Source organism: Alternaria alternata, assembly GCF_001642055.1.
Source record: "Alternaria alternata strain SRC1lrK2f unplaced genomic scaffold CC77scaffold_35, whole genome shotgun sequence".
Lineage (NCBI taxonomy): Eukaryota > Fungi > Ascomycota > Dothideomycetes > Pleosporales > Pleosporaceae > Alternaria > Alternaria alternata.
Window position 1 is genome coordinate 15165 of NW_017306224.1, and position 14960 is coordinate 30124.

Sequence of the window (14960 nt, forward strand, 5' to 3'; positions counted from 1 at the left end):
CACAGAGTTCATTGATGAACCCGGTACTAATGCCGAAGGGAGATGGATTCAGCAGTGTCCTTGAAGGTATACAAAAAGATGTGATTCGAACCAAGGTTTCGCGGGAGAAATGAGTTGCTCAAAGGAACGTGTTAAGCAAGACGAGAAAAGTTGGCTCTGAGGTATAGAAGAAACCAGGATGGACGGCGACCCTTTATAACAATATCTATAAACCTGTTGGCAATCAATCTCCATTTCAACACCCGCAACTACGCCTCACTCTATGGTGCTACGCATCAGTCCTTCTGTAGAGATAGCTAGCGAATGCCATGCTCGCAGGGTACACCAGAAACGGTGCGAATAGGGCTTGCAGAACACCACGCTCTCGGCGTAAATCGAAGCGGCGGACATCCCAGGATGCATTAGATGCGTGCACTAGTACGTTCTCCAGGGTACACTGCCGCGAGTTAGTGATCCTTGCACAGCATAGTTAGAAATATAGATGCGCGACTCACAGATACAATAGGATATGGGTTTACATAGCGGAAGCATTGACTGTATTGTATTTGTACTTACGTTCTACGTTCATACTCGAGGCCGTCCGATCTTAATCCTTTACTGTTTCAAGTTGCAGCAATGATGGTATGAGTGGGACTGCAGGAATATGTAGACTCTATAGCAAATATCAGAGATATAGTGGAAGGAAAGGCAAAGGCAAAGGCAAAGGCAAAGGCAGAGGCAGAGGCAAAGGCAAAGCACATACACGCACGCACACATATAAGATGACGTCATTGTCTAGTACTACCTTAACCCCCATTTGTGATCCCTAGTCATGCATAAGTTGAACGTAGCCTGCCAGCTATGCGACATGATTTACTCTACGCGAAATCTGCCAGTGTGACTTAATGGTCGAGCTGTCTCACGTGATAGTACGAATTGCGGAAGGTGGGGGCAGTCGAATGTTGTTGCCCCTCTATCCCAACCGCTTGGGCATCAACGCACCCCGTACCCTCATAACACATCGTTGCCATTTCGCCCGCGCGAACAAGTTACAAAACAAACAGGTAAACAGACCTATCTCTTCAGATTCTGGAAATTGCGGCTGCTATTGATGTCTCCTAGCTAAGATGCAAAGTTCTCCGCCGTTTCATGCAGCCATCCGAGTGTGGTCTTGACGTAGTCTTCTGAGGTAAGTAGTTTTTTCCATCACGTCTAAGCGTACACTGATATAAACCTTTCACCAGAAGTTCCTGTTCCGCCGACGAGCGCTCGAAAAGACCAAACCTTCGTTACTTCCGTATCCTCCACTGTGTACGTTCCGCAACTGCGACAAGCGCTCTTCACTCCTGGGCCACAGGCCGCCTTTCGCCCATACGCGTCGCAGTTGTACAAAAACCATCTTCATACTTGTCTCATCGCAAATGTCCCAGGTAGAGCCGACCCTTTCCAGCCTCCTGATGCTCTCAGCTGACAAGGAACATGAGGACGAGCAAACCGCCAACGATGACTTTGAGTATATCAGCTATCGCATATTCGGAGCAGTCACATATGATAGGGTCATGTTTTGGAAGCCTGGCAATGGTAAAATAAGCGTTGGTAAGGACGAAATGACATCACAGAACACCAGCGAGAAAGGCGAAAATGTCATTTTATCTCAGGGGCAAAGTGTCGCTGTTGGGGAGATGTGGTTTAGATTGGTGCGGAAGGTTTAGCGACGGAATAAGCCTAGCCATGCCTTATAGCCTGTGTCGAAATCTAACATGACGTTCAGTTTGCTGTCGTGGGCACCGTCCTCTGGAAAAGAGATCCTTGCAGCGCCAGTAAGCTTCAACCCCAGTTCTTCCTCAACCTTTCTTGATCTGCTAGCCTTCATTCCTGCATAAAGGAAAGTCCCAAGTATGGCCTCCCAGTCTTCCATCGACCGTGCATTTTCGCTGACGGGCTTCGCATACAAGGTATCTATCTTAACCTCTAATCTGAAATCCACCCCAAGCTCATGCGCAAGGTACAGACGTACAGCATTTGTGCCCTTAAAGCCATCGAGCTCCTCGCTACGTCTTGTGTGACTAGCCTGAACACGTAAATAAAGATACCGCCCAAGATAACTCTCTATCTCATTTAGATCCGCTATCTCAGCGACATGGAGACGATCTGCTGTCTCATTAGTGCAGCTGGATTGCTGCAGCAATTGCACATGAACGAGTGTACTTGTAAGCCATGCTTTCCGATCGTTTAGTTTTGGGATACTCTGCGACGCGAGGACGATAGCATGTTCTACATTAGTTAGAGTCGTACCGTGGACAGGAAGTACGTCTTACCAAATTCGTGCACCGCTCTTGGTCTAGTGGAAACAACTTCGGTCGAGATTTCATGAGATAGTGTTGTCTGACTGCGCGCCTTGAAACAAGTGTTGGCGACTGCAATGAGCGCCGGAGGGTGCAAGACCGAAGCCCACCACGTCCGAAGCTGAGGCACCAGCGTTTTGCAGTCCAACGTTGCCCTCTTTGCTATCCTCACTGCCGTGACAAGCAGCAACAGTACTTCAGGGCCAACGTCGTGCAGAACGTTTCGCATAACATCCCGCGCGCGGCGTAAGACACTTCGACGTCCGCTAGATCTAGCGCTTAACGAAGAGAATTCTTCTTTGAGCGTATCATTCCATTCTTTGATACGTGTTGGTGAAGGCCGCACAAAATCGTCGCTTTCGAAAGTGGTTCGTTTTCGTTCAAGTTCGTTGATAGGCCATTTCGCCATGACTGAAGAACAGGTGGCAGAAGTAGAGCACAGAGCAAAGCGCGAAGTAAAGCGCGAAGTAAAACGCGAAGTAAAGCACAGAGCAGCGTGAAGAACAGAGCGCAGAGCAGAGCGAAGAGCAAAGCGCAGAGCAGAGGGCAAAGCGCAGAGCAGAGGGCAAAGCGCAGAGCAGAGAGCAAAGCGCGGCGTGAAGGATTTATTCTACCTGCGCCAATGATCTGGCGAAGCGGAGCGAAGAATGGTGGGTCCAGTGCTCAACGAGCAAATCAGCAGTGTCGTAATATCACCGGTCATGATACTAGCGGCAGCCTCTGCCATGCGTTCCCATTACACATTGGCGTTGTACGTCGGTCTTCATTTGTCAGGCACAGGTGGTGCTAGCGGAAGGCCTGCTTGTCAATATAGAATTGTCTGGGCGCCGATGCTATCTATTGTCCGAGTACCGAGTAGAGGGACGCCATTGGTTAAATGCATAGCCGGCTCGTAGGCTTCTTGTCCCCGGTGTGGGCTGCATAAGTGAGCTCGGTCCGTCCCTACCGACTAGAATGCCCACACTCAGAACATGCAGTTACATGCATGCATCTTTACAACTGCGCCGCGAAGCATACTGCCGTTATTCAGTGTGCCCATCAGTTCAGCAGCTGCAGGATGGTTTTCCAAGCACGACTTTAAAAGCTCAAGGTAGAACGGTAAGAAGCATTGCAAACTAGTTCTTTCTTTCTCTTCCCCTTCAAACACGTTATGGCACCTCCTTACGGAATCAAGCACACTGTTACTCCGAGTGGCGACGAAAACATCGCACACTTCCGAGATTCTCGCTCTACGTTTCATACAATTCGTGTGGTAGTTCACACCCTGGGCAGGCAGCCAAATGGGATGAGCGACAACCATGTCTCAGTATTCTTACTCTTGAATGAAGGAGCAATACGACTAAACATGACAACAGAGGAAGGGTTTATTTCGGGGGAGCTGGTATGGTCATGGGACGCATATCAGATCTCCAATTCCGCGATCATTCACTTTGATATTGCACTCAGATTCGCCGTGGAAGTAGGAACGCTTTATAACCAAGTACGCTCGTGGGGTCTGCAGAGATATACATTCTCTGGCGGAGGCTCTGGTTGTCGATATTGGATGTGAGGCTTTCCCTGAAAGACTAAGGCCACTGCTAACAACTCTTAGCTATTGTTTGATCTCAAAGATGGCAGAGATGCAGTGGATACACGCGGACTGGGTGGGACGGATGTGGAGCCACCTTTCGTATCAATATTCTCGGGAGGTAGCCCCCAAAGTTATTGAAATCAAGATGGGGACGTTCAACACACAGAAGGATTGGGAGGATGAATATGAGTAGACGTGAAACTAGAATTTCGAAGTTGTGCCGCGCTCTGCTCGGACTGAACATCGTGGGTGCCATCAATCTTGGAATATTCTGAGCTATCGTTGCAGCCATCTGGTGGGGACATCGAGTGCTTGTCATCATGCGGGGGTATTGAGGGTTCACGGTCTCCATGCTCAGAGCAAACCAATGCACTGACACGATCGCAGGGCAATATAGGTGGAAGACCCTTGGAATTGATCAATTCAAGAATTTATAGCTAACTCAACTTACAAAAGTGAGAACTGGTTATCTATCGTGTCACATTCCTTAGCAGAGGCGAGCTGTGCCGGAGTACACGTGATGCCCCGCAATAGGGTGCGTGCTTTGCGCTAAGCTCTTTTGATGTAGTCAGTCCATGCTGTCAGCCAGTCACTATATATGTCACAGAAGTGAGCCAACAGCTCCACAATCACTCTGTGACGACCACTTCGCTGTGCTTCCCATTGAGTTTCCCGTATTCTTCGGTTGCGCCTCAATATCGCTCCCACGCAACGATCTGTTGATGGCAAGATATCTCTTACTAAGGATTGTGCAATGTACGGTACAATGTGCCTCACCCTATAGCAACTAACTAAAGCTCAGATATTGTGCATTCATCGAGGCTCACAATGCGCTTTACCTACGAGAAAGCTACTGAAAGTCAACTTGCAAAACTTGCCGGTCATTGCGATCGTTCCAACCCCACCCGCGATGTTCTCTATGAACTAAGCGGTGGACGTTCGGTCATCAAAATCTCGGACGATACAGTCGTTAAATGTGGCTTTGGAGTCACGCAAGAAGAAGCAAGAAATCAGTTGCGAGCATACGACCTGATCGATCAGACGATTGTCCGCGTTCCACGGGTTCACCGGTTTTTCGAGAAGGACGGCACCGGATACATCATAATGGAATACGTTGATGGAAAACCTCTGAACCCTACGGAAGATCTCCGCGCCTGTGATGGTATTGCCAGAGCACTAGCTCATTTCTCGCAAATTCGGAGTGACAAACCCGGCCCACTTGGCGGAGGTCTCGCGTATGGACTGCTCTGGACGGAGGGGGATTGGATCTCGCCAACGACCAGTAGTGATATCGAGAACTACTTCAACACGCGACAGTTGCTACGTCACCAGAAGTTGGAAATCAAATCACAAAACTTCAGTCTGTGTCACCTTGACATTGCTCCTCGAAATATTCTGAAATTGAGAACCGGCTCATTGTGCCTTCTCGATTGGGCTTCGGCCGGGTTCTATCCAAGATTCTTCGAAATCTGCACGTTACGAATCAATATCTGGACACAAAAGGATTTCAACAGCCAAGTGCTGCGTCTGTTAGAAGCTTTAGATGAACATGGAGAGCGCCAGGCCCAGTTGCTCGAAAAGGCCTACTATTTGGGACAGAAGCATATTTAGTATGTCAAGCCAACTATAGGAATGAGAAAGACTGACTTTCCAACACTAGCAATCTGCCGTCCAGCTCGAAAAGAAAGAGGAAACAGGCAAACATTGAAGGCGTTTGAGAGTGTAACATGTACCAACTATGTGGTTGAGGAACCGTAAATCGTCGTTCTACATACACTTGTTCGTTTTTGCCTGGCAGAACAACAAAGTCACGTCCAAGAAGCACACTCTGAAGCCTCTATTGATGCACAAGTCAGTAACCTGGAGAAGACTCGGTTAGTGGACGCAATCATGAACTTTGCTGCGGTTATCAAGACCGAAGCAGTGTCCCCATGTTGACCTGCTGAAAGACCTAGCAACCTCATGATGAATAGTGGGCAAAATGCAGGAGGGATCATTACCGCCTTTGCTTAGTCCAATGACCGTCACGTAATGTTACACGTCAACATCGTGAATTTGTGCTGATCTCTACTGTTTCGCGATGGTTGCATTCATTATCGCGTCTGCTGTGCTCAGTCCGTCCATGTAGCTGTTGCGTCTATCGTTATGCCCCGCTGCCGCTAAACCTGTGCGACCGATCTACAGTAATCGCACGATACTGGAAGCTGTTGTCGTCTTTCCACCGTTTGATCCTGTATGTTTTCGGGCTTAGATGAAGAGGACGACTCCGTGGATGAAATTCACATAATGTTTGGCAATTAAACAAGGGGCGGACCTTTCTAGGTTTTAATCAAGATCGGGAATTATCGGTGCCGGCAGTGCTACGCACGTGCCTTGTCGTTATCTTATCTTGGCACTGGGAACGCCATAGCTTCTTGTTCTCGCATTGTCAACTTGTACACACGAGACAACATTGAACATACCTTCCCTCAATCGCGTTCTGCGCGCGCGCTCACAATTAGATGCACAAACGATAAGTCCATGTTTCTGAGATTTCTTCGATGGCTTCTTCGACGCGTTTGTTGAGCCTTCCACCGAACTGTGCCATATCCACATACACACACACACACGTATGATCAGCTCGGCTTTGTGCCTCAGCGACAGCGAAAAATGTGGAGAAACTGGATGATAAAAATTACATCTCATACGAACCGAGCACGTCGCAATCGAGACAGTAAACCCACCAATATTTGAGAGTGCAAATACTATCGACTTAGCCTTTCATCCTCCAGAGCTTCTAGATGTGTATGATCCTCCACCTTCTCTCTATCGTGCTTACGAGTCTCTTCCAGCGCATCATATCGACCGTCTTCTACGACAGCGGTACAAACTCCGCTGAGACATCGTATACGATACGGGCTACAATCAAGACAACCGTCCTCAGTCTGCACGACTGCGGAGATAACAGTCGAGATGAAGTGTATGGCTAACGAGGATATCGTCCATCAGTCGCTTGATGGCAACCTGCTAACATAATCACACTGCCTAGTGACGACTCCCGAGCTAGCTTGTCGCGAACCTGCTCGCCCTGCAGAACTATCGATCGTAAAGCCGATTATTTGCTCTTGCACCCGCATCGTAACAATGCAATTGAACGCGCACAACATTTGCGCCAACCTTTACATAGACGTGGTATCGACCCAACGACACGCGATAAATGAGGAATTGTGACGAATATCGCGACTCAGGTCGTAGGGAAGTTGAGTGACAATTACAGCAGGGGCCGCATCGCGTTTACGCAGAAATCATTTGCGGTTGTTCTGCACAGGCTCCACTTGCCTTTTGCGCAGCGACACCGCAGATGTTTTTCGCTTTCTCGGATTTGTGTCGTGAGGAACGCGTGGCAGACCGACAGTCACACAAACTACGAGCGTCGAAACCGCAACCACACATCAGCGCTGTGATCCGGGCACCGCCCACGCGACCACATTCATATGTTCTACAACACAAGTCAACTGCAAAGACTTTACTGTGCGCGAGCCCCAATATCATAAGATACACAACGCTAGTCTAGAATTGCTGTGGCCGGGACTAGGAGACGCAAAGAGACGTGCGCGCCTCTGTAGCCTAACGAGGAAGAAGTCGCTAACTCAGTGCTACTGTAAACTAAGAGAATGGCCAGGACAGTGATACTCTGAGAGTCGAAGTGGCGGATAGAGCAAGTCGGTCGCAATGCATGATCGTTGAGGTAATTCACGTGGCGCTAGAAACAGTATTTGCAGCTCTCTACTAATGTCTAATGTTCTCTTATGCTATCCTTTGTGAAGAGCAATCTCCAGTTGATAGTCACCTGTCTGTACCCAGCCGATCATGCTGTATCGCGGGCATTAGCCGCTTTACACTTGGTAAGAAATGGAGTGCCCCTAAGGAGCGCGCTCAGCTGAATAACTTAGTTGCGATCATTGAATATGAAACAACCTCGAAGGAAATAGACAGCCCCTGCCACCTTGGCATCCATTCTCGATAGCTGACACTGGCCCAGCTCTCATTCGATTCGCTATACCTACCATGCATGTTCACATCTTCACTGGCTTGCGGACGGTATGTGCCACGCTGCACTAGTTGGAACGGACCAACAACTCCATTAATGGTTGAAGGTTTTGTTTCAGAGCACGTGAGAATCTAGCTAGTCTGATCAATGTCACCTACATATATAAGATTGTCCTTTATTCCTCACATCATTATCTTCTTCCCCACCTTGCAATCAGTTCATTCACGAGAAGCCAAAGACTGATGGATTCTCAAGATACCATCCCGGACGACACGCTATATCAGGTATCTGGAGAGACTGCATGATCGGCGACTGTTGTTGACGATCGTAGGAGTATCGAGATAATACTGTTCATCGATCTTCCAGCCTAGAAGGTCCAACGGTTACAGACAAGTCTTTTTGTGGTGAAAAAGAAATCGAACAGCTCGATGAGTCTGCTTCCTGCAAGACTCAAGAGGCAGCGCCACGCAAAGCTAGTAAGATCTTTTTCCCTGCGCATCTACTAGTACTGAAGAATCTTGTAGCGCGCCAGTCTGAGCAGCATGATGCCGGAATAAAACGTCTTTGGGACGAACTGAATGATTTGAGAGAGCAGAAGAAAAAACTCTATATTCAGGAGGACAACGTACTGTCGCGTCTATACGAAGCACTTGGATATATGGCCAAAACCAGTCAATCACGTCCGTCCAAGAGTCACAAAATCCTGAGATGGGCGAACAACGTCTATGACCACGATCCTGATGAGGATATACGCCGCCCCAACAAAAGGGCTCGTAACAGTTCATAGGCTTAGAAGATGAGAATGTAATCATGTGATGTGAGATTGTGTGCGAATAATGCACATTTCCAGATGAAGACACTGATGATACTCGTGCACAACCGTCTCGGGAATGACGTTGGTTCTATGGATCCAGAAACGAGATACAATTTAGCTTAATTGCATGACTTCGGAAGACCTCCCGATCCTCAGGCACTGGAATCATGCAGTTTGCTAGACTGAGTTTAATTACTCACTGAATCTGTTCTCTATACTCTCAAATCTCGAGATGAAGTATCTCCTGCCTCGAACGTGTCTGGTGACAAGTTCAGGGAACTGTATGCCCAGCTATGTTCTGACCCAGCCCTACTTTCACATAAAATACCTCCTCTCAGATAGCCATCCACGTAAAAAGAGTTTTGTACATAACTTAGCGGTGGCAAGGAACATCTGTCCGACGAGTCGTAGTTAATATGCAACGCTCTTGATGGCTGCGTGTGGTCTGAGACGAAGCCTTGAGTGAGGACCGACGAGCAATGGTAGGGTTCTGAGGTGTTGTTCAAAGCGGGCGGCGTGCAGAATTCGGTATCTGCTAGAGCTGCTACTTTTGCTTGGTTCGGATTCTGAGCTATGAAAAAGGTCAGAGATATCCTGTTCTGAAAGGTAAAATCCACTGTGAAATCGTACCATGTTCTAATGCTTCTATGGCCGCTAATGCGTCTCGCAATTGTTCCTGTAGAGAAATATTCTCTTGCTCAAGCTTTGTGTTCTGAATCTGTCAATAGGAAAATCTACCGTTGGGGATTTGGTTTCTAACCTGGCGCTGAAGGACATCGATTTGATTTTTCACTCTCTGGCGCGACTTTCGCTGACTTTCTCGATTACTCTTCCTTTTCTGTGCAAGTTGGGTGGCAGTGAGCTTCATGATACTCTATAGGCCTGCTTCGGACGACAATCTTCCTCTCTGGACAATTGCTAGGTAGGATCGAGTCGATATGATAGAGAGCGGTGGAAGACCCAGATGAGAAGTGGCGGAGTGACCAGCGAGATAAAGGCACTTAGCGTCCAAAGACGCGCAAAAATAGAGGATCTTAGCAGAGAATGATGGGTAAGACCGACGCGGAAGAGCGGTCCGTCTAGGATCTTACCAACTTGATCGTGCTTATGCGTTATAATCATGTGCCACAGTATCTAGAGCATTGGAAAATGATCTCTGAAAGTGATTACCGCTTTGACGTTACCTCCGCGGGCACTACAGTCGCCCACGGCTAATGTTCTGTTGGAGACCGTAGGGAATGTTGCTGTTCAGGCAATGACCTCTGTCACTGCACCAGAATGTAAGAGGGCCGTAGCTGCGGTCTTAAAAACGATGTGAAAGCAGAATTGTGGGGCAGAGGAGTGTCGCCTTGGTTTGCGTCAAGGATCTCTGCTACATAACCAATACAGGATGTATCTGAGATGGCTCTTGAGCGTACTGTGACACGTTCTGGCTACAGCCTCCCATAACTTCACTGTATCGTTTTGAAGTGCTTATGTTTGGAGATATCCAGAGTTTCCTCAATCTAGACCAAGATCTCTATAGCACACTCTGCTAAGCTCTCTGTCGCTACGAGCTTCTGCTCTATGCATCTTCGGCTTAACATATGCGAAGAGAAAGCTACATAGTATCGCTCGAGATAACGGTCAAGACTTGGAGGGCAAGTGCCAGTGTTGGGTATACACCATGAAGTGGTTCACTATTGTCCTTATCCCTTACAGTGTCGGTACCTATGGACATCACGAGTTCTCCAAGGTATATCCTATTAGTACGCAAGTCCGGATGCTGCAGACGTATGTGGGACTCCTGGTAAACGTGGATGCAACCGTTCGGCATTACACGCATCGTGTCACTCGCTCCGCTCAGTTTCCACTATGGGGAACGGGTTTACGGTGGTGCATATCCGACAGGCCCTGTTTGGAGCGAAGAAAGGAGCAGTTGAAAAAGGCGGTACCCCTCATTTTTCCCACTGCACTGATTCACTCCAAGATGACACTTTCCATACTTGTCGCCCTCGCAGTCTGTTTCTCAGTCGGACTTATCCTGACCAGTGTGCTCACATATCTTGAGGTCAGAGGCCTTGGAACTAGCCCCTACAGCCACGAGTACGACTACCGATGGGAAAAGGTTGCGGAAATTATCGTTGATATCATTTCGATAAGCCTGGGAATCGGTGGCATCGTTGCAATCGCGACTGTATCCTATTCTGGGAAAGAGATATACTACTGGCTCGATGGATTTCTTATGTGTAACCTCCAAATTCTCAACAGCCACAACGTTAGACAATCTGCTTGCGTGGATTTCTGTTCTTCTGCTAACAGAATTCTAGCTCACTCTGTTGTTGCGAAACTTCCTTTCTCCTCGATGGGCTATATGGGCCGTGCATCTGGTGGCGTCAACAACTATACTCGACATTATTGCCGCAGTCAAGTAAGTTAACTAAAGTCCATCCCTACGTAGCGCAAATCCTGGTGTGCCGGAGCCAACCAATCAGCTCGCGAGAATCGTGAAGAAGTCCGACATTCTCGCAAGCTGATGAGTAAGTTGCGGCATACCAGGATTTGCGCCACACAGCAATGGACGTTACATCTATGGTTGAAGTCATCTAATTGTAAGCAGAGGCAAAGCGGTGCTATCTGCGTATGAGTCGGCATTGCTTGCTCGTTTCGCTGCCGCATCACTTGTGTCTCTCGTACTCTCGCTGAAGCAACTGAACGTCCATAACAACTCAGGAGCTGAGCCGCGAATCGAGAACTATGTGCGCCTCCTGCATACTCTTATCTTCTCGAATGCAGTCGCTTCGTTCATACAGTTGTTTGGCGCAATCATTGTCTCTAGTCTCTCACTTGCAGGCAGAGATACGTCCGCGGAGCTCCGGCAAGGCGTGTTCATTGTAAGTTTCCGCCTACGTTCATCACAGAAACTAATCTATACTAGGCCTGCACCGCTACACAGTTGCTATGTCATCTCTCCTTTTACATCAATCGGATCTGGCGTGGACTCATTGTGCCCACAAGTGATTAGACAAGGAGACTGGACTATCTTTTCTCCCATGGACTGATAAGAAACCGTACCTGCCAAATGGCAGAATGATAGATACGAAAGAGTAGGGCACATCAAGCACAGCGGAGCCCTTCTGCTTAGTGCACTAAGCTAGAGTGCTCTGACAGAAGTACCGCTAAGAATGAAACCACAACTGTGCGAAGGTTCTGTAGATAGATTATCCTAGGCTTGAAAGTGAAGGTATTGCGCATACCTGAGGTTAATCGACACCACTAAGTTGCATTCCGTCATATCACTAATATAATTAACGAAGATCTATTCGTGATGAGATTTTTTGCTGCCATGCTCTCGAGACTGTAAGCGTCGTCAAGAACCCTAATTAGTGTGTGACAAAAGTTGTAAATGTGTCACAAGATTAGAGCTTAAGGTGCGTCCCTAGGTAACGAGACGCCCTAGATGACGAGACACTTTTTTGTCCGGACATTCGCGATCGCGCCACAAGACCTGTACAAGCTCAAGCTCGACGTACCGTAGTCCTGCAGCTGTATTTCTTCCATTATAGTGGCCTCCGGTCAAGAAGAGCGTGATGTTAGACGTCCTGCCGGTCGTTCTGTTGATAGCGTTCATCAACCCCCTGCTATTACCCCCCTGTTCGTTTTCGATAGTGCATCTCTTTCAGGTATTCGGAGAAGCAGAAAGGAAGCGTAAATGTCAGAGGCTGAGATCGCAGGCTCTAAAGGTCAACTTATCGTAGAGGACATGCACTCCGGCAGTTTCTCCGAGCGGGAAGCATCCTTGCCAAGACACACCTTACAGAGTGAGAGGCTCTAGCCCTTCTTGGCACGCAGCAGGCTGCAGTAGCGTGCTCAGATGTGTCTGTGGCTGTGGCGCGCAGCAGCGGCCAGCTAATCAATGCGGTCGCTTAGGTTCTAGCCCCACCCTGGGTGCGCTGTCCTCCACACTCTGCGCCGACTGACTTACAGCTGCTGTAGCCAGTGCGTGCCGGCCGCTTCCTAGCGGCGGCAAGATAACATGAATCAAATCATATCTCGGAGACGCTGATCGCTCAAGAGCGACGGTCGCATCAACACCAAGTACGCGGTAGCAAGCGGTGGTATATTCGGCATGACGAAGCGGCAGACGCAGACGTAGACTGGAACAAAACAGAAGGTTGCGTCGGTCACACAATTCGCACCTCGGACCCCAATCTCTCCACACAACTAGTTCTCACCTTTCCAACTCCAACCCTTCTGTACTCGCCATCTTTTCCTGTGGGCACAACGACCAGAATGTAGTATCTTTGCGCGACGCGGTAGTTCTCTGTCCTTCCAACCACGACACAATGATTCTCTGAGCCTTCTGCACCGCTTTCAATATCATATCGTATCCACCCTGCCTCGTTGTTTGTTGAGATGTCGAGAACAATGCAGCGATCGCCCTTAGGTTCAATTGTGTAATGCCGGAACTTTCCCACATCAGCGATCAACGCAGCAGAGTCGCGCTCGACATCGAAAGCCAGAGCTTTAACCCAGCTCACGGTGCCGATTGCAACCTTCATAAATTCGATGCCTCCGCCGCATGCCATCCATGACCACGATGGCACTTCTTGGTTGTTGGTATACGCGATACGCTCTGTCTGCTTGTCCGACGTCTGCCACAGGAGATTCCTGTGAAGATGCTTTTCGAAGATGCCATATTTGCTGTTGCAGTGCAGCGCGCCAGCGATACGGGCCTCCAATCCAGTTGCTGCGACCCGTCTGTCTGTGGGCTCAGTAATTCCACGACTCGAGTAGTCCTGGAACAGAAAGTGGATAAACTCCGCAGTACGGCTTCTACCTGATTCGAGGAGACGGTTTGGAAAGCTTGGGTCTAGTAGAAAATAATTCTTTCGAGGTGAACTAATGACAACAAGGTCAAATCAGTCGTGTGTTAACTCAGACAGAGCAGACTTCTTACCTTTTCATCTTTGTAAGGTTTTCGCAGTGCACTCCCTCTCCACACTCCCAGTAGGTCTGATTGGCGCTGAAGTGGATAGTCCGTTTTGCCAAGACCCTCTCTTGCAGGACCCATGCTCGATTGTTGAGCTCAGCTTCTTGTACATCCTTCTCGAAGTCATCCATATGGGTGCAGATACAGACTTGATGACCTGTGGTGTCTTGTACACGCATGTACTCAGTTCTTGCATTTCGGGCGAGAAACCCTGCGTTCGAATCGACAGCCGACGTTGCAGCGATCGTACAGTAGGCTGAGGCGAAGACGTCCTCCATACGACCCGCTTCGCGCTTCCAATCTTCCGCGTTCCACTGGATGATGCACAGTGAGTCAATCCAGAGATACTCGATGCCCAGCTCCCGGGTCACTCGGACTGCATCCTGAAACGTCTTTGGTAGCTCAGAGAGACTGAAACTATTCAGTCGTGCAGCGATGTTGCCGTCAGTGGTGCAGTATCGAGGATTGTCCCTCGATGGGGGATCGTTGCCCCAGCGGTGAGACAACGCAGTATACTTCACACCTTCATTATCTTGGGGGACGTAGAGAAGTAGAACTTCTGGATCGATATGTCCAACGTAAAGCAGCCTGGTTGGTGATGTCCTTTGGAGTTTGACGTTTTCTCGGTTGCAAGCGTGGTTTGTGTCGCACCACTCGAGCCAGGTTCGAAGGAGCGCGAAGCGTGCAGCGCTTTCAGGCTCAGGTAGGACCGGGAAGCCGATTGGAATATCATCTCTGTCGAGGAGCGAGTGATCTGTACTCAAGACAGGTAGTAAACAAATCATGTTTTTAGCAAACCAGAAGGGCTAGGGACACTAACCCACGTCAGAACAAAGCCTCAGCAAACGCGGCCCTTCAGAGCCGAATCGTAGTGCCGCACCATCTCGAACAATGCTAAGGTCAGCGTTCTCGTTCTCGCGAAAGCGTTCAGCGGTCTGGACGAGTAGTTTGCAGAGCGCACAGCTCCTTGAGGCGACACGTATCTCAGAGAGGCGAGCTTCAGTACGCTGATGCTCAGTTACAGGATCTACCAAGACACTGCAACATACGCAGGGGTGAACGGTGTTAGTGTAATCGTGTAGTCTACGCTCAGGCAAGACCCCATGCAAACTTCTTGCGAAGTCGTTGTCGAAAGTGAATGACCAGTCCGGCTATCCCAAGGTTATTATAATTTGCGCCTGCTGTAAGCGTAGCACCAAACGAGACTTACCCCCTACAGCACCAGACACACCAAGGTTAGCAGCCGCCTC

At 48.9% G+C, this 14960-nt stretch overlaps 6 protein-coding genes across 6 annotated transcripts; 4 read left to right on the forward strand and 2 right to left on the reverse strand.

Moving 5' to 3' along the window:
- Nucleotides 1-1460: 1460 nt before the first annotated feature.
- Nucleotides 1461-1685, forward strand: CC77DRAFT_908014 (hypothetical protein; the record flags this gene model as incomplete). The annotated part of the gene is made up of 1 exon (XM_018533627.1): nt 1461-1685. A coding segment is annotated over one exon (225 nt), but the record flags the coding sequence as incomplete, so codon positions are not given.
- Nucleotides 1686-1687: 2 nt separating this feature from the next.
- CC77DRAFT_1001942 (hypothetical protein) lies at nt 1688-2917 on the reverse strand (the record flags this gene model as incomplete). The annotated part of the gene is made up of 2 exons (XM_018523171.1): nt 2298-2917; nt 1688-2253 (listed from the first exon to the last, which is right to left on the reverse strand). Exons 1-2 carry the CDS (start codon nt 2731-2733, stop codon nt 1688-1690), a joined length of 1002 nt encoding a protein of 333 aa, XP_018379430.1. The 5' UTR covers nt 2734-2917.
- Nucleotides 2918-3298: 381 nt separating this feature from the next.
- Nucleotides 3299-4274, forward strand: CC77DRAFT_1026081 (hypothetical protein). Its single transcript, XM_018526188.1, has 2 exons — nt 3299-3869; nt 3916-4274. The coding sequence occupies exons 1-2, from the start codon at nt 3475-3477 to the stop codon at nt 4085-4087; spliced, it is 567 nt and encodes a 188-aa protein (XP_018379431.1). The 5' UTR covers nt 3299-3474; the 3' UTR covers nt 4088-4274.
- A 258-nt stretch (nt 4275-4532) lies between these two features.
- CC77DRAFT_1026082 (hypothetical protein) lies at nt 4533-6038 on the forward strand. Its single transcript, XM_018526189.1, has 3 exons — nt 4533-4650; nt 4697-5504; nt 5555-6038. Exons 2-3 carry the CDS (start codon nt 4723-4725, stop codon nt 5610-5612), a joined length of 840 nt encoding a protein of 279 aa, XP_018379432.1. The 5' UTR covers nt 4533-4650; nt 4697-4722; the 3' UTR covers nt 5613-6038.
- A 4636-nt stretch (nt 6039-10674) lies between these two features.
- CC77DRAFT_1083152 (hypothetical protein) lies at nt 10675-11742 on the forward strand (the record flags this gene model as incomplete). Its single annotated transcript, XM_018529384.1, has 4 exons — nt 10675-10995; nt 11048-11148; nt 11338-11611; nt 11674-11742. Exons 1-4 carry the CDS (start codon nt 10708-10710, stop codon nt 11740-11742), a joined length of 732 nt encoding a protein of 243 aa, XP_018379433.1. The 5' UTR covers nt 10675-10707.
- A 1159-nt stretch (nt 11743-12901) lies between these two features.
- On the reverse strand, nt 12902-14495 carry CC77DRAFT_949502 (hypothetical protein; the record flags this gene model as incomplete). Its single annotated transcript, XM_018535261.1, has 4 exons — nt 12902-13619; nt 13671-13677; nt 13856-14024; nt 14421-14495. The coding sequence occupies 4 exons, from the start codon at nt 14493-14495 to the stop codon at nt 12902-12904; spliced, it is 969 nt and encodes a 322-aa protein (XP_018379434.1).
- Nucleotides 14496-14960: the final 465 nt, after the last annotated feature.

Bases quoted from the DNA above. Each gene is read 5' to 3' on its own strand.
- CC77DRAFT_1026081 (XM_018526188.1), top strand. From the start codon at position 3,475: ATGGCACCTCCTTACGGAATCAAGCACACTGTTACTCCGAGTGGCGAC. The intron at 3,870-3,915 runs GTGAGGCTTTCC...AACAACTCTTAG, and splicing joins TCTGGTTGTCGATATTGGAT to CTATTGTTTGATCTCAAAGA.
- CC77DRAFT_1026082 (XM_018526189.1), top strand. From the start codon at position 4,723: ATGCGCTTTACCTACGAGAAAGCTACTGAAAGTCAACTTGCAAAACTT. The intron at 5,505-5,554 runs GTATGTCAAGCC...TTCCAACACTAG, and splicing joins TTGGGACAGAAGCATATTTA to CAATCTGCCGTCCAGCTCGA.